General features: G+C 36.0%; 1 protein-coding gene and 1 non-coding gene across 2 annotated transcripts; both read left to right on the top strand.

The window, feature by feature from the left end:
* Positions 1–435: 435 nt before the first annotated feature.
* Positions 436–24,562, top strand: LOC126010985 (cytochrome P450 2J2-like). The gene is made up of 9 exons (XM_049774606.1): positions 436–651; positions 7,442–7,604; positions 10,675–10,824; positions 11,062–11,222; positions 13,026–13,202; positions 14,966–15,107; positions 18,086–18,273; positions 21,238–21,376; positions 24,359–24,562. Exons 1-9 carry the CDS (start codon positions 454–456, stop codon positions 24,535–24,537), a joined length of 1,497 nt encoding a protein of 498 aa, XP_049630563.1. The 5' UTR covers positions 436–453; the 3' UTR covers positions 24,538–24,562.
* LOC126012922 (U6 spliceosomal RNA) lies at positions 11,740–11,846 on the top strand. Its single transcript, XR_007497265.1, has one exon. It is a non-coding gene; the product is annotated as a U6 spliceosomal RNA (small nuclear RNA).
* Positions 24,563–25,097: the final 535 nt, after the last annotated feature.

Here is a 25,097-nt window from a genome sequence, read left to right on the forward strand (position 1 = left end):
TTTGTTTTGGGGCCACCAGGTGACGCTCAGGGGTTACTTCTGGCTCTGTGCTCAGAAATCTCTCCTGGCTCTGGGGACCATATCGGATACCTGGGTTTGAACCCAGGTCCGTCCTGGGTCAGCCGCGTGCAAGGCAAACACCTTACCGCTGCGCCACTGCTCCAGCCCCAGCTTCCCACAGAATCCTTTGGCAGTGGCAGGTTGTGGGGTGATGGGACCAGAGGAGGAACTAAGTGACATCCTCAGGGCCCAGCAGCCAATGCTGAATCAGAGATAGGATTAACTGGGCTGCTGCATTGGGGACCTGGCGCTGGCGGGGAGGGTTCGCGCAGAGCAAACTCGAGAGAGGCGGGACAGGGAGGAGAAGTCGGATTGCAGCGACAGCAGTGACTGTCACCCGCTCAGACCTCAGACAGGGAGCAAAACCCAGAAGTGCCAGCCTCACTCTGCGCCATGGATTCCCTGGAGAGCGCGCTCTGGTTTGTGCTCCATGCACGCACGCTCCTGCTGGGCGCAATCGCCTTCTTGTTCTTTGCTTATGTCTTCCGAAAGCGGCGCCCCAAGAACTGCCCACCCGGGCCCCCATGCATGCCCTTCCTGGGGAACTTACACCAGATGGACTTTCAGAAACCGCATTTGCAGATTCAGCAGGTAGGAGCAGCTGGCAAAGGGAATCAGGTTGTGTTCTGATCTTGACCTGCAGCCAGGGCAGGTTATTCCAGGATCCCAGGCTGGAGGATGGAGCAGGTGGGATGAACAGAGACCTGGTGACCCACTGGGAGTTTTGCCCTTGTATATTTCCAGAAATACTACTCTTGTGTTTAATTTTGACATTGACCTGTTTTATTTTCATCTGGTCACAGAATTTGGTCTATTGGCTCGTCTTTTAGAACATTTGAGGGCTTGATCGGTATTTATTCAAATATTTTTACAACTCCATAATGTTGCTGCTTGGGGAATTCTTTGCACAACTGACATTGCAAAAGTTATGTCTTTGATTTCTTCAACATGGGTCCTTGGGCTTTGCTACATTTATTAATTTCAATATGATTTCTCTTTTATTTAGGTCAGATGCTTCCTATTGTCCTTTTTACATTGTCATTAAATTTTCTGTCATTGCTACTCTGTTATGAAGCTTCTATTAGGTTTTAATTTAGAATGTTTCTGTTCTAAAATTATTTTCTGTTATTTTCTGTAGGATTCTTTGTTAAACTATTCTTATGTGAATGTTATACTAATCATCAAGTATATATTTAACTATCTGCTTTATCATCTTTACCCTACACTCCAATATGTGCACCACTTCATTGTTATCAACTCACTCAAAACGAAATTGTCCTTATTCTTTGTGTTGCAAGTTACTTTGATTCTAGGCTGTACTTACTGTACCTTATGTTCTCTGACACACAGGACCTTTATTGCAGGAGATAGTCTGCATATTCAAAATATTCACTTTTATAAACAAGATCTTAATAAAGATCGGTATTGGAAATAGTCTCTATCAGGACTTCTCTTTCTTTTTTTATTTTAGTTGTAGGCTGGAGATCGTGAAACGGGGACCCCTATTTGACAGTGTGACATCTATCTTGATGCAAGGCAGGGAAAAGATACACTCTTCCCATATATGTATGATATATATATATCATATATAAGGATGGAAAAATATGCATCCTTATTTATGTTTTTCTGGGCTACACCAGGCAGAGGTAAACCTGCCTCTGTGTCCAGGAGACACAGTTGAAAGTAGGCTACTATGCAGTACCAGAAATCAAACAAAGCTCTTTCATCTGAGGCAATGACATTAACCCTTGTGCTCTCTGTAGCACTATCATTATTTCAGCATGAGAATAATTTAAATTGTTCCTCTTCCCCTTTTTTTATTTGGCTATTGGGTCACACCTCACCCAGTGGAGCTCAGGGTTACTTCTAGCTCTGGGCTCATATACAGTGATCTAAGACCACATGAAATACCAGGGATTAAACCCTGGTTAGCTGTGTACGCCTCATGTACTTGTACTATCTCTCTGGTCCTTCCAGAGTCTTAGTACAAAGTTCCTGCTTTGTACTCCTATTCAGTTCTAAGTATCAGTAAGAAGAGATATCAATGAGCTGCTTTAAAGGATGACTGCCAACAAGTTTGCACCCATATGAAGCTACTGCTGCTGCTGCCCCCAGAAGGGACTGAAACTCACTGCTTTCTTCATAGTGTCCTCTAGAAAATGAGGTTAAATAGTTACAAGGTTTTGTCCTATTTTTTCTGCACAGTTACTAGAAGATAAAATATATTTGGTTTAGTTACTTTTGTATATACCTATTAATAACAGGGTTAGGAGGAGGAATAAAATGGTGTGGTTTGACTAAACTTTTTATGGAAAAGAAAATTTGTTGTGCATCCTAGTTTTATGACCAAGATAGAAATGACTTGGTATGAATTAAGCTAGAGATGAAACCAAATCTAGCCTTTAGCACCAAACACACACTTTTGTATGAAAGTTTTCCCTTTTATACTTTATACAGATAGACCTTTTACATATTTGTTTTTACTGCTATTGGCTTTGGTGAATGTGGCCCTAATAACAACAATTCACCAATGCCCAGGGACCACTTTGTATTTAGTGGCCAAGTAGCACCCAGGTTTGAACCCAGGGCCTCACTCATGGAAGACATTGTGCTCTACCACTTAATCCACACTATGGATCCTTGTAGTCTATAATTTAAAATAAATGTGCTAAATTGTGTGAACTAGTTTTGACACAATTCTCATCAAAACAGTTGCAGATATTAAGTATTAGCTATTTTCTGACTCAACTCAGGAACTACTGGTCTATTTCCATTTATTCTTCATGATAAACACATAAGACAAGCATTATCTGGTGCTTTTATTATGATGTAATAAGAAAACTGGCAGAAAACACTAATGTGATTTTCCCAAGCTCATACCATTAGAAAACCTTGAATCTAGAATTTCATTGGTCAAATACCACTTCTCCTCCCCTGCAACTAAGCTTTTCCTTATTGTGTAATAGAAGGATGATTACTTAATTCATCTCACCATTTCTTTCATATGTGTTCGTGTAACTTATCATACCACATGCAAAGCACAGGCCTGGATGATGAATTTGTTGTGCAAACTCTTGAAAAAAGATAAGAGCTCAGAAAATTAGTAGCCAAATGAGATATCAGGAAATAAGTAAATCAGAAGCTCCAGGCATAAGCTTCTCTTGCAGTGGATTGGGAGTGACTCTCTGGAGTGAATAGGACTAAGCTTGAAAGGAATTTAAGTGCTTTAGGAGGAATAAAGCTTCAAATGGGACAAAACATCCTAAATAAAGTGAAATAAAATAAAGTGAAGAAACAGTCCTCTTTTATGCCATAATGGTGAGTGATTTTTTTGTTATTCATTTTCTACACTCTTCTATGACTAACTTGAGCAGAATTTATTTAAATAATAGAAAACTTTTTTTTTTTTGGATGTAAAGTAGGAGAATAATAAGTAAGGCGTGAAACTGGACTGGTTAATATACAAATCAAGCTGCTTCTAACATATAGAGGTGTTAAAAAATGATTGAAACATGTTTCGCTCTCACACAAATAATTTCACATGCACACTAACAGTTCAGCCTAGAGAGTTCACTTATCTTAATGCCCTTGACCTCCCTGTGAAATGAACAGTGTCTTTTTTTTTTTTTTTGGGCCACACCCGGCGGCACTCAGGGGTTACTCCTGGCTATCTGCTCAGAAATAGCTCCTGGCAGGCACGGGGGACCATATGGGACACCAGGATTTGAACCAACCACCTTTGGTCCTGGATCGGCTGCTTGCAAGACAAACACCGTTGTGCTATCTCTCTGGGCCCTGAACAGTGTCTTTTAAAGAAACCATTATTCTATTCAGAAGGGATGATTCATTTGTTAATTGCCCATTATTCCTACAGTACAAAAAGTTTTACTCTATATACTGCATGTATTTTTGCTAGCCTCCAAAGTTTTATTTGATCTGACACAAATAGTATCTCTTCTTTGATTTTCATTCAATATCTCAATGAGCATAAATTTAAACTCGTAAATAGAAAAGATGATAAAAATAAAACTGAAAAATTAAAAAATACTATATATATATATCTGAAAATGATGGTAAAATTATAAAACCTTTATTCGTTAAATTTTACTATTAGAATTAAAATATATGCATAATAGCACCAGACATGAACACAGTTTCCTGTTCTGTTAAAAAAATATATGGGGACCTACTAGTGGATAATAATTGTTATTGGTACCATACTTCTTATCCCATTTTTGTATTTTGTTTTATTGGCCTTCAAATTTAGAAAATTGGATAACCATTAATATCTAAGGTTTAATCTGTTGTCTCACTAGTTTTTTTATTTTGAATATTTATTTTGCTCCATTTCATGTTTAAATTTGTATTCCTTAGATTACATTTTCATTCTATTGTTTATTTTATGCCTTTAATAACATCTATATCAATCCTCTTTATATTTTCACTTCTAATTTTAAGTCTGATTTAGCTGCTTGAATCAATTTAATTTTAACTTATTTTGTTCTCTTTCTTATTTTATTATAGGACTAAAATAAATTGGCTTGTGTTTTCTTCAGTCTTCCCTAAAGTACAGTTTTCTCAGATGCCTCCTGAGTCTTAGGTTCACATACATGTAAATTGATAAAATGACTGACATATGTACTAATGGATTGCTAGACAGCACCAGAAGCTCATAAATATGTTCAGTAAGATAAAATTAAAATTTACTTGACTTGTATGGATCTAATCCTGAAAATTTTTTTAAAGTGTGTGCTTTGGCTCAGACCTTCTTAATAAGACCAAACATACTGTGCTAGAGACAAACTGATTGTTGAAAGACACTGGGTCAACATAACAAGGAAAGGATGGAGTTCTGTCTTGGTCTGTAGTATGGAAACGTGGTGGATTGAAAATGACATGGTTGCATTTGCTGTGATGGGGGTAATGAAGTTCTAAAGTTGACAAGTAGAGCATTTGTGCTTAGAGATCAAGTGATGTAAAACAGAAATACAAAACCGGAGGAAAACAAGCCCATCTATTTGTAATCATTGTCTACAGTTAGACATGGTTGCAGTGGTCCTCAAACTATGGTCCACGGGCCACATATTGTATTTGTATCTGCTTTGTTTCTTCATTGCAAAATAAGATATATGCAGTGTGCATAAGAATTCATTCATAAGTTTTGTTTTTACTATAGTCAGACCCTCCAATGGTCTGAGGGACAGTGAACTGGCCCCCTGTTTAAAAAGTTTGAAGACCCCTGGTACAGAGTATACTGAGAGTCAGGAAAAATGTTGATCTGTACATAGCCATTCTCAATTCTATTACAGCACTTATTTGCACACTTAACCATGGTAATGTCAACCTCCCTACACACACACACACACATTGTTTTTTCTTTCTCTTATCCTAATTCTCTCAGTTTTCAAGCTCACTAAACATTTAGACTGGGGAACTCTCTCAGATGCATGTCTTTGCCCTCAAACATTACCTAAAGTCTCCTCCATCCCTTAAAAGTTTTGTACCTGGGGCCGGAGTGGTAGTACAGTGGTAGCGTGTTTGCCTGGTCACAGCTGACCCAGGACGGACCTGGGTTCGATCCTCAACCTCCCATATGGTTCCCCAATCCAGGAGTGATTTCCTAGCACAGAGCCAGAAGAAACCCCTGAGTGCCGCCAGGTGTGCCCTAAAAATAAATAAATAAAATAAATAAATAAAAATAAATAAATAAAAAATAAAAGTTTTATACCTTGGCTACCTTTCTTTAACTGACATTTCTATTTTGCCTGAAAGACAAGGAAAGCACTACTACTTCAGAATGGTTCAGTGATTAAATGAGGAAAGTGTTCATCATTGGACTCTATTATCAAGCTTCTTTGACGAGGGCCACCTTCCTCCTCCATTTGCTCTTCTCTGCTGCGATGAGTGCAGGTCCATCTTCTTTTGCTCACAAGGCTTGTTCATTCATCAGACTTCCCTGGCTGTGTACCAGGCACCGAAAAACAACGTGCCTTTCACTGTCTGCTCTAGTCCTTCCTCACAGAACGCTTTCATGGAGAAAAATGTTCACCCTTTTATGGCTGGGGAGCCCAGATTTTGCAAGAATGAAGCTTGAAACTTGTCAAGAACTGAAAGCTGGTGAGATCAGCAGCCAAGAGTCACACAATCTCCAGACTTAAATACTTTTTCTCTATTGCTGGTATCCTGACTATAATCAATTCTCTATCATATAACACATGTGGTACCTGAAAGTGCTTCTCCTTTTATTAAACAAGAGGATTTACTGAGAAGTCTTTTTTGCTGAAACTTAGCTCAAGATTTCTTTGACAAGGACTTTCCTTCATCTTCTCTAAAATGATTGAAGATAGATACCCTGTTTATTTATGATGATTGTAGGAAGCCGAGGCCTGACAGTTTTAAGATGCCTGCACAGGATGAACCTGCTCCTACAAAGTTAACCTAGAGATCATGCTTTATCTCATCCATGTGCACATCTGCAATGTGGCAGATCAAAAAGAACATTGACGCACCAGTAACCCTGAGAAAAACAGGTTCACTTAACAGAACATATTCTTGACAATATCCTGTGGGATGTGGTTGTAATAGGTGTTTAAGGGAGTTGCTTCCATGAAATGCCTGCTCATTTCTGCCTGCTCATATATCTGTATGCTGCTGCCTACATTACCTACATGCAGAATTCTGCCTACAGAAGATTAGCCCACCTTATAGAAGTGTATGTAAGACAAGCATCACCCCAAATTAAATGGACTCTTCTCCCATTCTGTTTTTTTGTTTCTGTATCTTGTCTTTTTCATTGTTCTTTGTCTGTTTTATGTCTCTCTCACTTCAGCACTCCCCCTAAGAAATACCCAACATTGTAAGTGTCCCATGGGTCCAAATAGATGATTAAAGCTGCACATCTTAATCCAGGGATGCAGGACAAATGCTTATTTAATTTTTGTAGACTGACTATATGAAAACATGTTTTTTGTTTTTTTTTTGTTTTGTTTTGTTTTTTTTTGGTTTTTGGGCCACACCCGGTGACGCTCAGGGGTTACTCCTGGCTATGCGCTCAGAAGTCGCTCCTGGCTTGGGGGACCATATGGGACGCCGGGGGATCGAACCGCGGTCCGTCTCCTAGGCTAGCGCAGGTAAGGCAGGCACCTTACCTCGAGCGCCACCGCCCGGCCCGAAAACATGTTTTATAAAGAATATCTATGTCCTATGGCAGATTAAATTTGGGTTAAGATGCAAGGAGGAAGACAGGAAACAGAGAGAAATTTTGTATTCAGATCAAGGTGCACCTGTACACACAAGATTTCCCACCATAAAATCTCCTTCACCCAGCTACACACAAGTAGACAAGTGTATATTAAACTGTTATTACTCAATTGTTCCACAGCTTGTTAAGAAATATGGGAAAGTTATCAGCATGGAGTTTGGTGAATTGTACTCAGTTGTTCTAACTGGATTGCCCTTAATCAAAGAAGCCCTTGTACACCAGGACCAACATTTCATTGACCGCCCTGTGACTGCTATCCGCAAGCGTGTCTTTAAAAAACATGGTAAGCGTTTTGGACCATAGTAAGATGTGTTTATTTGGTATTATGATGGTATGTCTAATGGTGCCTTTGTGAGTATAACTTTGCTAAACTCTCAGAAATAAAGCTAGTTATAAATTTCTACTATCAAAAAATATTTGGGGTGGAGGAGAGGTATACCTGGAAGTGTAAGGTCTTACTCCTTGCTCTGTGATTCGGAATCACTCCTGACTGAGAGCAGAGAACCATATTGGTTGCTGGAATAGGACCTCAGTTGACTGTATGCAAGGAAACCACCCTACCTTTTGTATTTTTTCCTCCCCCAATAAAATATGAATTCCTCTCTGTTCCCACAGAAACCTATCCTCAGATGATGCTGGAAATTATTATTCTAGTCTCAGAGCCTTAATGCTTAGGATTTGGATTCACTCTGGATTGGTTCATAGGCAAATAATTACATCTCATTAGAGGAAAAGACCATGTGACTGGTTTCAGGTTTTCTACCTCAAGTCTCATCCCTAAAACATAATGTAGATATTTCTTTCTGCTTTATACACAAATTTCCTATTCATCTGCAACTTTATTTCTGATATCTAAATTTTAATGCTTAATCATTATTAATAGAGTGCCCCCCAAAATCTTGAATTTCCCAGTCCTTATTAAAATTGTTTAATATTAAAATAGTTTTCATGAATCTTTAATTTAATAGTATTAAATTTAATATTATTGACATTTAATAGTATTAAAATAATTTAACATGAATCTTTGAAACTATTATAAAATAACAATCTAAAGGAAAATTTATATTTTACTCTAACACAGCACCATATTTTTAGCTGCATCCCAGTATCTCTGAAATATTTTATTTCCCAACTCTGTCATCTCAGTTCATCTCTCTAAAGTACACACTAGGGATAAGTGAAATAATGGAAGATGTAACATAAAATGTTTTCCTCATATCCCTTACATTGTATTAAGATTAAAAGTCAAAATATTGATATCATTATTAATATGAAAATAAATTTAAGGTAGCGATTGTAAGTGGTTTATGCAGCTGGCTTGGCTGTAGAAGATGGAAATTTAGCTTTCCCTCTCCTTCTGAGATTATAATTTTTAACTCTTCCATTTGGTGTACCTCGATTTTTTCGTAGCTTGATATACAACGGAGAATAGAATGAGTCTATTGTGTTGGCTAAATGCAGACATGGCAACTGTATTTTGTAATATACTTTTAAATATCTTATTTAGATTTCAGTATATACAATGGAATTAGTATTTCAGATAAAAGAAGTTATCTTAGACAAGGAACCTGTCAAGATATGACAAAGCAGTTGGTTAGACCAGTATTGTGATGCAAGGTTCATGAAGTTTAGGACGTGAATTGAAAAAGAAATAGTAACCTCATGAAAGTATAATGAGGTATTGAAGGTCTGTACAAAATTGGCAGATAATGTAAATAAGGAATATTTAGAGGACAAGGTAGTTGTTTCAATTGGTCAGAGAGCTATATGGAGGTTCTTGAATGAAACCGTAACTATGCTGAGTAAAGTAATGTTCACAGCTTTGCGACTTGAATCCATAGATAGAAATGGATTACCACTAGCAATATATCTAATTAAACATTTTAGGAACTATGTGCTTTCCTAAATATTGAATACAGAGTAATAAATGTGACTTTAGATCTTATCTTAGAACACTATTTTTTTTCAAAATTTGATAAAAATGAAGAAATAAAAAATATGGAACTTTGTCTACTGTCAAAGAATTAAGACATACACTAGGATAATGTGGTTTCCAGCACTCCACAAGATTGTTTCAAAAAAAAGAGCCTCATATAATTGAAATATTCACTAAGATGAGGTTGAAAATTATCTGAAACTTGACAATAGTGAGAATGGTTTCACTGAGATGGTAAAGGACATATATGTACTTCTGAAGCAATTGGAGATTTTTGAAAGTAAAGAACTTTAAGTGTGGCCTTACCAGTGGTATAAAATAAATTGAACCTTTCCGCAAATGCCAAGATAGGTTTTCTTCCTTTACCATTGCTCTCTTCTACAAAATTATTTACTTTCCCTTCATGTTTTGAAATAGCCCATCTCACAAAGCACTTCTACAAGTATTTGTCTCCTTATGAATGTGGATTTTTTTCTATTTAAGTTTACTTTATATGCAGAAAAACATAAATACTTACATATACTTTTATGATTAATATAAAAACGCATGGGTTTCATAATTAGGCAGGCCTGATTTAATGTCTAATAAGAAGTTTATTATGAATTGAGTTTTTTAGTGAGTAACTGTGATTTTTTTTTATTTTAATAATTTTTATTTTGACCAAAGCGGATTACATATTTTTCAACAGTAATATTTTAGGTACATAATGACATTGAATCAGGGAAATTCCCACCACCAAAATTGTCCTTTCTCCACCCCTGTTCCCAGTCTGCCTCCCTTATCCCCTTCCTTTACCCCTGGGCTGCTAGTATAAGTGGTTCCCTCTGTTTCTAGTTTGTTGTAGATTGGGTATTGATTCTGTTGTTGTTGGCTTTGGATATGATGTTTAAGTCTGATCATTTTATATTGCTACATAAATATAACAACAGTTTTATTATATAATGGTGACTCAGCTTTTTCTTAAAATTTTAATTAGGAGCAACTTCTGAGCGCATAGCCAGGAGTAACCCCTGAGCGTCACAGGGTGTGGCCCAAAAACCAAAAAAAAAAAAAAAAAATTTTAATTCACTATCACTATGTATCTTAAATATAACTGTGAAATACTTGTAATTCACATGGGTCTCAATAAAAATTATTTAAAAAAGAAAATGTTGACTGAAAGGAAGAAGGGTGAATAATCATACCTACCTATGAAGGTTAATGAGAACAATGCATTAAAATAGAGTTTATAATTGCAAGCAATCATTAAATACTGAATATAATATCTGTTATATTGGGTTTACTTTGCAAATAGATTTTAGGTATCTCAATGTCTTTCACCTTGCATCTGTCTAGTACACAAAAATTATTCCAATGCCCAATATCCACATTACATATAGTATCAGAAGACCATGATTTGTCATTTATTTTTGCCCAGGAGTGATCATGTCCAATGGCCAGACATGGAAGGAGCAAAGAAGGTTCACCCTGACAACATTAAGGAACTTTGGCTTAGGAAAGAAGAGCGTAGAGGAACGTATTCAGGAGGAAGCCTACTACCTTGTCCAGCTTATAAAAGAAGAGAAAGGTAAGTTTCATAGATTCAGAAGATGATGCTTATTGAGTCACTATCAGTATCAATATTTGTATTCATATCAATAATGTGGTTAATGCCTTCAGACATTCCCTGAATACTTATTGTAGGCCAGACCTTGTATGAAAAGCATTAGCCAGAGCCTCATACATGAATGCTTCTCTATTCAATATGTCATAAGACATACTGATGCATCCTAGAAAATATAGAACCCATTTCTTTTACCTTTAGGACAGCCTTTTGACCCTCACTTCAAGATCAACATTGCAGTTTCCAATATTATTTGTTCTGTCACCTTTGGAGAGCGCTTTGAATACCAGGATGAAAAATTCCAAGAGCTGCTGATGTTGTTAGATAAAGCCATCTGTCTGGAAACATCTGCATGGTGCCAAGTAAAGCCATCTTTTTCCACACATCACTAAAATATATTGGGACTGATTGACTGATACCTGATCCAGATTGGTTTTTCCACTTTGAGTTTGGTGGGGAGGCATTCTGGACCACGTCAGGCAGTACTTAGTGTTTATTCTTTGCGCTGTGCTCAGGGACCATCCTGCAGTGCTACATGTAGTATCAGGAACAAACCATGATTGGAAACACACAAGAAAAATGCCTTACCCTTGTACTATCTCCATTTCCAGTTCTTTTATTTTCAATTCTAAGAAAGAATCTTCTTTTTAGTTAATTTTTATATTTAGCCATATTGAATAGTGCTGAGGAGCTATTCCATGTGATTAGCAAGACTATGCATTGGCAGGGACTGCATACAAGCTTCCTACATGTAAAACATAAAACATTTGAGCTATAGTCCCAACCCCTTAAGGCTGATTTTTTAAACTTGACTTCAACATAAATTCATTTGAAATCTTCTGACATTAGTATGTATGATAATATTAAGAAAATAGTTACGTGCTCGCTTCGGCAGCACATATACTAAAATTGGAACGATACAGAGAAGATTAGCATGGCCCCTGCGCAAGGATGACACGCAAATTCGTGAAGCGTTCCATATTAAAAAAAAAAAAGAAAATAGTTACTACATGTAAAGCACACTTTTTGCTATTTACATAGAGTACAAACCTTTACATGGCATGTGCTTTGTATTTATGTAGTTTAATTTAAAAAGTACAATATTTTTCTTGCTTTTCAATCCTTTATTTCATGTATTTCCTTATCCAAATCCATACATCTCCATTCTCCCTCACAGGTTCTCTTCTGTGAAGACACAGCTATCAAAATCTATGGCTCTGGGAGATAGCCAGTGCAGTATTAGGGGTTAGTTTATAACAATACAAGTTTACATTAGGTAACAGGATAAAATTTAAATTAATAATTTGATTTTATAGTTTAAGAAACTATAAGAATATCAAATTAATCACAAAAAGTGATAAAAAGGAAAAGTGAAAATTGGAGAATAAATTTATAATATTGATATCAAGAGAACAATATAAAATAAGTGAAACTACGAACAGATTATTCAAAAGAGTAGTATTAAAGAGCAAATAGACTCAGTAAATTCAAAAAGAAAGAAAACCAAACAAAATATTATAGATAAAATAAGGTAGATATTAATATTAGAAATAAAAAAGATCCAGAAGTGTGAGCAATAGCATAGCTGTAGGGCATTTGCTCTGCATGCAGCTGACCCAGGACAAATGGTGGTTCTAATCCAAGCATCCCATATGGTCCCCTGTGCTTGACAAGAGCGATTTCTGAGCATGGAGCCAGGAATAATCCCTGAGCGCCGCCAGTTGTGGCCCAAAAACCAAAAGGAAAAAAAAGAAAAAAATATCCTAAATTATTCTAATTTAAAAATCATCACATAACCAAATAGGAGCAGAAGGAATGCACCTATAGATATTAACAATCATTTTTAGTAAATCACTAACAAAACATTTTACATATAAGTGCAATCCTCATCAAAATTTAATTGATATTCTTTAAAGTCTTAAAACAAATACTATTAAAATTTATATGGAGAAGTTGAGCTACATTAATAATCAAAACAATTATGAGAACAGAGAGGTTGAAATATATTGCATTTACTGAAATTGAATTATACTGTAATCCTATAATAGTCAAAACCCTGTGTCAGTCTCTCAGATCAAAGAAATGGAAAGAAGATATATTATATTGCCTTAAAATTGGAGATTTGATACTACATTTTCTCCCTGATTGGCTTTTTTCACAATTAGTTCTGTGATGCATTTCCAATAATAATTGATTTCTTACCTGGACCGCACCGAACACTCTTTAAATATTGGGAAAAACTGAAATTGTTTGTTGCTCAAGTGATTGAAAACCACAGGAGAAACTGGAATCCCGATGAATTAAGAGATTTTATTGATGCTTATCTCAAGGAAATTGAAAAGGTAAGGAAATTAAAGTTGTTCCTATGTCTTATTAATGATAAAATTGGGATAAACTAGAATTTTTATGTGTGTGTCAACAAGTTACCATAAATTATGTGGCTTAAAACACACTAATTGATTTTCTTACAACTTTGGAGATGAGAGTCTAAAACCAGTTTCATTAGGCTAATTAGGTTAGTGTTAGTTAAACTAGGACTTCTCAAGGCTTTGGGGGAAATCTTCTGGAGACTTGTCTACATTCCTTGATTTATGAACTTTTTCTATATATTCAATCCGGTATCTCAGTTAGCATCTTTTGCAGTAAGAAACATTTAGTCTGATATCACCTCATTTAGTTATTTTTGCCTTGCTTTCTTGTTCAATAGAATAGAATCTTCAACTCTTCTACTAATCTCTACCTCTGCTCTCACATAAAGTAGCTGTACACACAGGAAAAAACATTAATTAATCATTAAATCACTGCTTATATGTGTACATATCATCTTCTCTTCCCTTCTTTCAGACCTAGTAAAGAATGCAGTTGAGTGCCGCAGTTACCACAGTTTAGCTTCAAAATCTGAGTGCAAGTTTCTTCTTCCTCCATTATTTACTTTCCAAATTATAGAAATCTGGGAATAAAGCTACATAGGTTGTCTATCTTTTAGCTGAGTAATCCTGCTGGTTAATATGGAAATTATATAGTCATAATCTTAGAACAATGATCTGTCCTTTAAAATTTGGCAAAATGGTGAATCTTTTTCCATCTCCTCTTATTTTACCTTCATGACATTACATTAATAAAAGCTTTAAATTCTCATCAAAGAAGAAAATAGTAATGAAAGATGCAATAAGATATTAACAAATAGTAAGTTACATCTTTCCCCAGAAAGATGATAGAATATCACTTAGGAAGATAAAAAATAATGCAATGAGTGTTCTTGTTTTTTTGTGATTTGTGTCATTCTCTGTAGCTTGAGATGTTACTCATTATTTTTTTGATTTGCTATCTCCCTGATTATTAGTGATGTGGAGCATTTTTTTATGTGCTAAAGAAAGAGTGGTAAATTCAGTTAGAGAAATAACTGAACTAACAACTATCATGACAATGGTAATGAGTAAGAGAAATAAAATACCTGTTTCAAATACAAGCAGGAGGTGGGGGAGGTGGGAGACGGGAGGCATTGATGGTGAAAAGATTGCATTGGTGAAGGGGATGTTCTTTTCTATAAATGAAACCCAACTACAAACATGTTTGTAATTATGGTGCTTATATAAAGATATTAAAAAAGAATAATGCAATGATATGAAAGTTGTAGGCAGTAAGAGAAATTATTATATAATTTCATATAATTTTTTAATCATGGTATTAGATAATTGTAATAGAGTATTCACTGTATCCCTTTGCATATATATTATTTATAATGTAGGATGTATATTTATATTGCATTTAATAGAAAACTAAAGCACTATTCTCTAGCTATTATTGGAATCCAAGTCTATCCTCTCCACTTGTTTTTCTTTATTATTTACTATAAACATTAGACAAATAAAAATTGTACAATATATTGCCCCAACTTTCATGCACCCAAACTAACAAATTTCCTGCTTATGGAGTAAAATGATGGTAATGATGTCTCTGAATTAAGTTTTTATTTCCAAGTAAATCAAAAGGAATGTGGTTTCCTCTGGGGAGTATCTTTACATGTTTACTTCTAGGATGAAGCCTATATTGCTGTGACAACAAAGATCCCTGTAATAAGACCATAAAATATTGTACATTCTAGCATAAAGAAGACACAACTTCCAGTTTTAACAAAGAAAACCTCATCTATACCACCCTGGACCTCTTCTTTGCTGGAACTGAGACGACTTCCACGACACTGCGATGGGCTCTGCTTTACATGGCCCTCTACCCAGACATCCAAGGTGAGCATGTCTGAATGAGTGCTGGAAGCAGGACAGAGATATGTACTGGTGTAAGGGGTGAGTGTTGGAGCATTGTATGACGGAAATCAGTCACGAACAACTATATAATTGTGTTTCTCATACTGATTCCATGTAAAAAAATTTTTAAAGAAAAAGAAATATGCCGCTTGTGACAGTCTGACCCAAGGTTAGGGACTGAGGAGAGCCTAGGGAGAAAGGAAAGAGAGATTATTCAATCAGGAGGGCATCTGTGCTGACTTGAAAACAAGCTCAATACTCAAGTTTTCAGGCTGGATTTATTACCCACATCATACAAATACAAATAAAGCTCCTGGTCCGATAAGAAAATTATAATTGGTCCCTTGAGGAGTTCCAGGGAAGTGTACAGTTCTCACAGGAAACTGGATCCCATTCGTCGCTCCTTTTATGTAATGATTTCCTGTTGTCTTGTGAAAAATGTTCAAACTGCATAGTTCAAACTGCATTCTCTCTAATATGTTTCTACATGCCTCCAAACTCTGCTCAATTCCCTGAATGGGGACTTCAGCTAGTGGATGTTTTTCTCCCACCCATTCCAAGAGACCTGATTTTTCCCCTCAACTGAGAATGAATTGCCCTGATTGCTCTACTTGCTCTTTCTGAAGAATTTGCTCAAGTACCACTTCCTCTGAAATGTTTCCTCGCTCCTCTAGGAAAGACTTAATATTTTCTTCCTCTTGAGATGACCCAAAGCACTGTCATTACTGTAATTCTTGCATAAATTATATCACTGTCCACTAAATGCAATCCTTTCAAGGCCATGATTGATATAATCTTTTCTCATTCTCTAAGTGCCAGAGTAAAATGAATTCTGAAATCATAGGATCCATTAGGAGATACATTTCCAACTGTGGTTTAGTCATGGTTAATTAATTTGGGTTTCCTATGTTATTAATAAGTTTTTTTAATTAATGGGGCATAAAATAAATTGAATGAATCAACACCAATTTTTTTTCTGTAAAATAAAATTAAAAGACCAGAGTACCTGCTATACAAAGAGTAAGTTAATACATGAGCTGAGTTTAAGATATCTAGAAGGGTTGTGAAAGATTTAAGTGAGGAAAGGGTCAAATAAACTAAGGTAAAGGAATATTTATACTTTTTGATTACTTGTTTCTCTTTTGGAATCACACCTACCATTGGTCAAGGGCTATTCCCAGCATGGTACTTAAGAGTCCCCTAGTGGTCCTCATAGAACTGTGTAGTACAGGTATTAAACATAGGTCTTCTGCAAAGGACATGCGCTAGCCCTTTGAACTATGTCCTCAGCCAGTTATGTTTTAGGTGGCTGTCATAAGAGAACATATGCTCCAAAAAGGCATGAAATTGTAACGACGAGACAATCTCAGTCATTTATTAACTTAATTTTATTCTTGAAGCATTATTTCTTTCCATATAGATATATTTAATATGTATATATCTGTGTGTTATGGTTCTTGTATCAGATATAAATACATTTGTGACTGTGAATAACATTTTTAAAAAATTTAAAATCAGGGTCAGAGAAATAGCATGGAGGTAAGGCATTTGCCTTGCATGCAGAAGGATGATGGTTCAAATCCTGGCATTCATATAGTCCCTTGAAACTGTCAGGAGCGATTTCTAAGCGTAGAGCCAGTAGTAACCCCTGAGCACTGCCAGGTGTGATCCAAAAATAAAATAATTTAAAATGAGAAATTACTTGCAATTTCATAACAATATCCAGGAGGTGGAAACAATCCAAGCAATGTATTGATGAATGTATGGATAAACAATGTTTGGTAGGTCCACACAACGGACTATAACAAAGCCTTAAAAGAAAGGAAATTCTGTCATATGCTGCCACATGAATGGAACTTGAGGATATTATATCAAGTGAAGTAACCAGTTACAGCATCTCAATACTGCATGATCTGTTTAGATGACTTTAGAGCCTTTAAATTCACAGAACAGAAAACAACTGCAGTGGCCAGAGCTTGAAGTACAGCATTCTAGGAAATGGGATTCAGCTATATTCATTAAATAAAGTTCTATTTATTTATTTCTTTATTTAAACATCATGGTTTACAAAATTGCTCATAATACAGTTATTTCTGACATTCAAGGTTCCAAATCCCCATCCCACCACCAGTGGAACATTCCCTCCACCATTATCCACAGTTTCCCACAATCTCCTAATCCTGGCTTGGGCAGGTACTAATCATTCACTTAATATTTCTTTTTTATTTTATTTTATTTATTTATTTATTTATTTTGATTTTTTGGTCACACCCGGCTGTACTCAGGGGTTACTCCTGGCTCTATGCTCAGAAATTGCTCCTGGAAGGCTCAGGGGACCATTTGGGATGCCGGAATTCGAACCACCATCCTTCTGCATGCAAGGCAAATGCTCTACTTCCATGCTATCTCTCCAGCCCCCACTTAATATTTCTTATTATAACTCAATTATATTGAAATTATCCAAAAGGTCATTAAAATAAAATTTGTGAAAATTGCCATAGTTCACATTCAGGTCATCATGTCATCATTTTATAAAGGTTTATTAGCTTCACTTGAAGCATGTTGCTAGTTGAGCATTCTGTTGTTGGTTTTGTTTGTTGAGTTTCGGTGGCTTTTGTGATAATTTCACATCAAATATGGTTCAGTCCTATTAGGATATGGAAAATATGAAGGTGTCATGCGATCACACATGTCACTGCATGGTCCAGGATTTCAAGGTCCTATGGAGTTGGGCCAATGCACTGACATGAGACTTGCTGTGGGTCACAAGCGTAGTCACTGGGGATTCCAGGTGTGTGTGTGGGGGGGGGTGGTTGGTCTGCTCAGATTAGTACAAAACAATATGAAGATACTAACACGATTAAATTTCAGAGCTGAAAGATATTATGATCTTATAATACAATCTGTAGATTAAATGGGCTCAAGAATTACAGGATAATAATACTCTTCTTTATTTACAGAAAAAGTACATGCTGAGATCAACAGAGTGATTGGTCCAATGCAGCAGCCAAGCATGGCCCTCCGAGAGTCCATGCCCTATACTCATGCAGTCATCCATGAAGTGCAAAGAATGGGAAACATTGTCCCATTGAATGTGCCAAGAGCAGTGACAGCCGATACCACCCTGGGTGGACATCTCTTGCCCAAGGTAATTAGGGGCTCCCAGCCTCAGATTTCAAGTTTATCCCTTAAATGGAAAAATCTGAATGTGAAAAGTTATATGTATTCTTATTCTAAGGTGTCACATAAATAAAGAAATCATAGGATGACAATGGTTTGATCCCTGACATCCTATATTGCCTCCTAGCCCTGCCAGGAGTAATGCCTAAATGTAGAGCAGGAAGTATTACCTTAATGCTACCAGGTATGAACCCCCCCAAAATAAAAAAATATATTTGTTATATCTGATCTATTAGTAAGATCAGTGTTTTTCCCTACATGTGTGACCATTTAAATATGAGCCAACTAGTTATTAATATATATTATAAAATTTATAGGTATAATATGTTTAGGAAAGAGTCTGATTTTCTTGCTGTGGAATTCTCAGGCTTTATTCTATCTAATTAGCCCTTGAATTTTTGTGGAGATTCAACCTGTAGAATTTCCTGTTCAGCTTTGCCATAAAATCATTTCTGTCTCCTAGCAGAGAGCATCTTTTAGGAAAAGGGGTCTGTCAGACAACTAATGTATAACTCTGAAATTACTAATTATTAAAACATGAAGACAAATTTGAGGTCACCTGTACCAATGTTATATAAATTTTAGAGTTTATTGCATGCTTTTCATATAATACTTGATTGATCTATCCAACCAAAGAAAACAATCCAAGAAATTGCAATATTACTTATTAGAAAGGTTAAAAAAAAAAGAAACCAATAGATCCAATGCAATTGTTAGCCATCTTCTCTATAAATGTGTTACCTCAAAATAACTATTATTTTCACTTTATAACTGGAAAAGGAAAGCTCAGTTATTAAACTTGTCAATCCCTTCACTATGCTGTAATATAAGTTCTGGCTCTATTCTGTGTTATAGTCTGCCTACAGGAGTTGCCTTATTTGACTTTAAAGTCTCCATGCCTACTTCTCAGATGTCTTGTTCATCATTTAAATTATGAATAATTGAACCGGAGCATATAAATAACATGACTTTAAAGGAGGCGTGTGTACAGATGTGCAGGAATGCTAGGTGTGGTTGATTAATCCAAATTGCTATTATTATTAAACCTAATTGGCTGGATGTTGAGAAGGTTACAATTTTTTAATATCATTTTGGGTAAGCACACAGATAGCTGCGAATAGTGTTGTTAGAGCACCTAGTGATAAAATTAGTGTTTTAGCTATATTATTTTTTTCTACTAATGAATATAAACGGATAATGAGAAAAACTCCAGCAACAACTAAAGTAATTGAGTGGAGTAATGCTGAGACAGGTGTTGGACCTCCCATTGCAGAAGGTAATCAAGGGTGTAGGCCAAATTGGGCTATTTTTCTGTGGCAGCTAAGATTAAACCTAGTAACGGTAAGCTATTATAATCAGTGTTGGTTATAAAGATTTGGTGTAATTCTCAGGAAGTTGAGTAGAAAATGAATCATGCTATAGCTAGAATAAAGCCAACATCACCAATGAGATTGTAAAAAATGGCTTGTAGGGCAGCGGTGTTTGCATCTGTACGACAGTATCATTAACCAATTAGAAGAAATGATATGATCCCCACTCCTTCTCAGCCAATAAATAATTGAAATAAATTGTTAGCGGTAACTAAGATTAGCATTGTAATTAAAAATATCAGTAGGCATTTGAAAAATCGGTTAATATTAGGGTCTGAATGTATGTATCATATGGAGAATTCTATGGTGGATCAAGTAACAAATAGGGCTACTGGTATAAAGAGTAGTGAAAAATAATCTAGTTTAAAGCTTAAAGTTAATTTAATTGTTTTGATAGTTATTCAATGTCAGTTTGAGATGCGTGTGCTGAATTAACTTTCAGGTACTTAAAAAGGAAATTCTGCTGTTTCTCCACTCACAGCCCATCTATAACTTAATAGATGGCTTTTCTTTGCCCCCTAGTGGCCTCTCTGCACACACAGTTGCTTTCTCTCTACCTTGGGGAGCCCAGAGGTTCTTGGAGTCTCTCTTGAGTTTGTCATGATTATGGATGACTTCCAAGGGCAAAAATATCTTCACTGGACATTCTTAGATGCTATCCCTGAAGAGCCAAAAAACATGGTTTCTTCCACTGTTGGCTGCATTTTCAATTTAAAAAAGATAGGAGAAATACAAATGTCTTTATATATGTACATAGGTCCATAATGACATAAATGACCAAAAGATATTCAGGAAAAATATAATATATATGCCATTTATCACATGTTGGACCAAGTAGCAGGAAACAGAAATCAGGGTCTTCCAAAAGAAAAATAAAGAGAAAATGTTTATTAAGCTTTCATTTGATTTTTGTTAATTCACTTAGTCCCAAAAAATCAACACAGCTCAACCACCTCTTCCTCCTTACTGTTTTTAAAATAATTTTAATATTTATGTATTTACAATATTACATATTTATATTTAATTAATATGTGTTACATAAATATTTACATATTATATAATCCAATATTACATATAGCTTCCTTCCTAAATATGTCTAAGCCTTTCCACACTTCTCCTGCCACCACAAAATTAAACTTAAATGTCTCACCCTCTCATTCCCTCTCCCCTATCGCTCCCTTCTAGTAATCATCTTATTATTCACAAGATATATTTTTCTCCATAATGGTGGTGTGTTTTGCCAATTCATTTTCTTTGTTTTTTTATGTATGTATATATGTATGTAAGTAGATAATATATTTGAGTAAAAACATCTGGTCTTTCATGTTTTGACTTATCTCATTGCAGTATAATCACTTTTTATTTAATCAGTTTGCTATAAATGAATAAATTCATCATTCTTTATCACTGAAGGAGATTCCCATGACTATAGAGGCCACATTGTCATCCTTCTGTGCGCATTTAGCATAGCTTCATGTTTTGGCTGTTGTGGTTAAAACTGCTATAAAAATAGGGGTGCAAATGTCCTTTCCAATTTGCCTGAGTCTCTGCACTTTCTCCAGGGAACCATGGTCTTAACCAATCTGACTGCACTGCACAATGACCCTGCCCAGTGGGCCACACCTGACACATTCAATCCAGAACATTTTCTAGAGAATGGACAGTTTAAGAAGAGGGAAGACTTCCTGCCTTTCTCCATAGGTGAGTTGTAATCGATCATGGAAGGATCATCCAAAGTTGATAGCACAGCACTTCCCTATTCTCTTTGTCACCCTTAGCTTTAAGCTAGAATGTCTCCAGAAATCCTTGCCCAGTCTGATACCTCCTGCTGCTCACTGCTTCTGAGGGTTCCCTGGCAATACATTGCTGCAGGCTGCCTGAGTTCCTCACTTGCTTCTGATTTCAGACTCACTTTATTCTGTCTTCAAAATCATAGGGGACAGAGCCTCAGACCTGATCTCTTCTATATAAAGAAAATTAGACACTTGCCATCTTTACCTAGTTTTAAAAGATATAGAATAGAGAGAGGCAAGAAAGGGATCCATTGCTTTTCATGAGCATCCAGAGTGAGTTTAAAGACTATCATAGGTGGCATCCTACGTATGTACTCAATAAATTTCCCCACCGAGAATTACTTCTGTATTTTTCCATTTTAAAAACTAGTTAACACATAACATGACAAATTGAAATGAGCAAAAAAGGATTCAGTGAAAACACATATGTCTATAAGCAACCAAAACTAAAAAAAAGAATGGCTACACTCAAAATACTAAAAAATGGGGCCAGAGTGGTGACGCAGTGGCTGACCTAGGACTGACTGCAGTTTGATTCTCCCCCACCCCGACATCCCATATGGTCCCCCAAGCCAGGAGTGATTTCTGAGCACATAGCCAAGAATAAACCCTTGAGAGTCACGAGATGTGACCCCCCCAAACCAAAATACTGGAATATTGATAGAAAATTCAGAGTAAATTACAGCTATCCAGTTAGGTGTATTGCATGGGTTATTTTAAATAATTCTCCCATTCCTTTAGTCTACAAAAAAAAAGTATCTTTTGTTGAGCAAATTAGCTCTGAGATCTGACAGTGGATGAAATAGGGAAAAGAAAAGAAACTCTACGTTCATGAAGCATAATTAACACAATTCAAGTTCCAATTACTAGATAGAACTGAGTCATCTGAAGGTGATTAAATCATACCTAGAGGCTGGAGATAGCATAGAGGTAGGGAGTTTGCCTTGCACGTGACTGACCCAGCATAGACCTCGGTTCAATCCCCGGCATCCAATATAGTCCTCCAAGCCTGCCAGGTGCGATTTATGAATGCAAAGCCAAGAGTAATTCCTGAGAGCTGCCAAAGTTTTAAAAACAAAATAAAAAAAGAACAATATCTAAAATCAGGAAACTTGTGTAACAGACTTAAATTCAGAGTTATTCATATATATCCAAAATTAAAATCTGAAATCCTCTTAGTACTCTTTCCTTAAAAATATAGTTATTATAAGTACCTATATTGTAGAATGTATGATAGTTTGCTTATCATTAACTATAGATTGATCTCTGAGAAAGTAGCCTTTATTTACAATGACACATCTCTCAAGAAGAGAGAAAGTGGAATCCCAGAAAGGGAGGATTGGTGTGATCCAAAGTCAAGGCTTTAGATTATCTTTGTTGTTTTTTTTTTCTCTCCATCTGGTTCAATGACATACTACACAAATCACTTCCTAATAGCGACCAATTGGTACTGTAGAAATGCTTTCTATTTATAACAATTTTGTTACATATTAAAGTCAAAAGTTTCATGTACATTCAGAGTTATACCATTGGAGTTTCAGAACTTATTATAATGGGCCATAAACTATATACAATTATTGTATATGCAATTATTATATGTAATTATTATACTGGGTCATAAACTATATACAATTATAAGAAAATTATATTATTTTATTGTAAAGGATACCTTTTTATAGTTAGAAACGGGCAGGCATTTCTTTTATTCATATGAGGAAAATAAAAAGGAGCCAAAAAGCCTGTCACTATTAACTGGCACGATATGTCATAAAACTCAAGTTTTTATAGTTCTAATTCAATGTTTTTTTTTTTCTATCACAAGTAGACTGCAGTCCACCTGCCCATTTAATATGCTATTTAGTGCTCTTAACTTAACATTTACTGACATCATATGCATTTGATACTTAATAATCAATGGCTTAAAGCCATAAATATGTGCTATTGCTCCCAATCTACTGCTCAGTTACAAAGCTCTGCTAATATCAATTTTGAGATTCATGGGCGGTTAAAAGAAGCACTGACAAGAAGGTCAAGTTTCCTGTAATCCATACTCTTCTACAGTCACCTAGGACTCAAACTTATAATTTGAAAGTAAACATCTTATTGTCATATTGCTTATTATGCTAAGTCACATACTATTCTTAGGAGAGAGATTATTCCAAAGATTTGATAAGGAATAAACATTTAGATCTCTTAGAATAATAATGTATGAATTCTTCTAGACACATATAATCATAACATAAATTATGTAGTAGTGCCAGTTTGACAAATGTCCTCATTTTATTATTTTTATGGATAAAGGGGGAAAGATGAGTAGAACAGAGATTAAGTCAATCATTGATTCCCAATTTTACTTGGCTCACCCTCTGTTTTTCAAGAGAAAAATAAACCCAGAACTCTTCTGCAAATACACATTCTTTAACCTAACAAGAGAGTCCCCTAAGAAAGCAAACTCCCACCTTAATCACACCGAGGCACATCTGCCTAGTCTTAAAAATGTCTAATGAGACATTTCCAATGTGTGCATACACATATCTAGACAGTTGTAAAGGTAGAAAAACAATAGCACAGAGTTTTGTGGTTGATAGTAAGCTTTTAAATAGTTGTCTGATGCTTTCAAGCATGCATTTTAAACTTTTACATAGTTGTTTGATGCTTATTTCAATACTTTCAGATAAACAGTATTTTAAAGTCAGTGCTCCAGGACCTCTTTCTTTGGTCTCACACCATGTTCTCCCTTCTTGTACTTGTCTTCCTGGCACATAAACATCAGAGTTGGGATTCCAGGTGGCCACATTCTGTCTTTGACCAATCCAGGTGGTTGTCAGAGTACATGAGTTGTGGTAAAGATTTTACTGAAATTCACTTGCTTTATGCTTTTGTCTTGCAGGAAAGCGAGCATGTCTTGGAGAACAGTTGGCTAGGACTGAGTTGTTCATTTTCTTCATTTCACTCATGCAGAATTTCACCTTCAGGGCCCCAGACAATGAGCAACTGACCCAGAAGTTCAGGATGGGCCTCACCGTTGCTCCTGTAAAATACCGAATCTGTGCTGTCCCAAGGGCATAGAAAATTGGAGGAAGAAGAGGAAAAAGCCCCTGGGAAGGGGTGACCTCTAGAGACATGTGTCTATTCAGAAGTCAGCAGGAAAAAAAAAAGATGGGGAAAGTAGACTTAGAGGAAACCACCCCAAATCTAAGCTTTTTCAAAATCCCCACCAGTGCAATTATGGTGGAAAATTATTTTATTCTGTCTATTCATTTCATCCCATGTATGATTTATCCTTAATCAGTGGATGTAAAAAGAGGTCATGATTTTCTACCTACTGGCAACTCAATGATGGAATCAGGCTTATCATAGATTTTAAGGGATTTAGAAACTGCAAAGTTGTCTGAAAACACACAGGGAACCTGCTGTTTGCTGCTTCTTTCCACAGGTGTTCACTGTGGGCTGTAGAAATGTCTCAGGTCCCTCAGGGAAGAGAGGGTTAGAATTTAGACACAACCAAGACTGCCACAGTTGATATGGCCTGGAAAGTTCTCAGTTTCCCCAGGCTTATTCATGCCTCCAGATGGTTCTTCAACAAAACTATTTCTGTGGTTCACCTAAAGAAACACAATGATGCCCGA

The sequence above is a fragment of the Suncus etruscus genome, chromosome 6 (genome assembly GCF_024139225.1).
Source record: "Suncus etruscus isolate mSunEtr1 chromosome 6, mSunEtr1.pri.cur, whole genome shotgun sequence".
NCBI classification, from domain to species: domain Eukaryota; kingdom Metazoa; phylum Chordata; class Mammalia; order Eulipotyphla; family Soricidae; genus Suncus; species Suncus etruscus.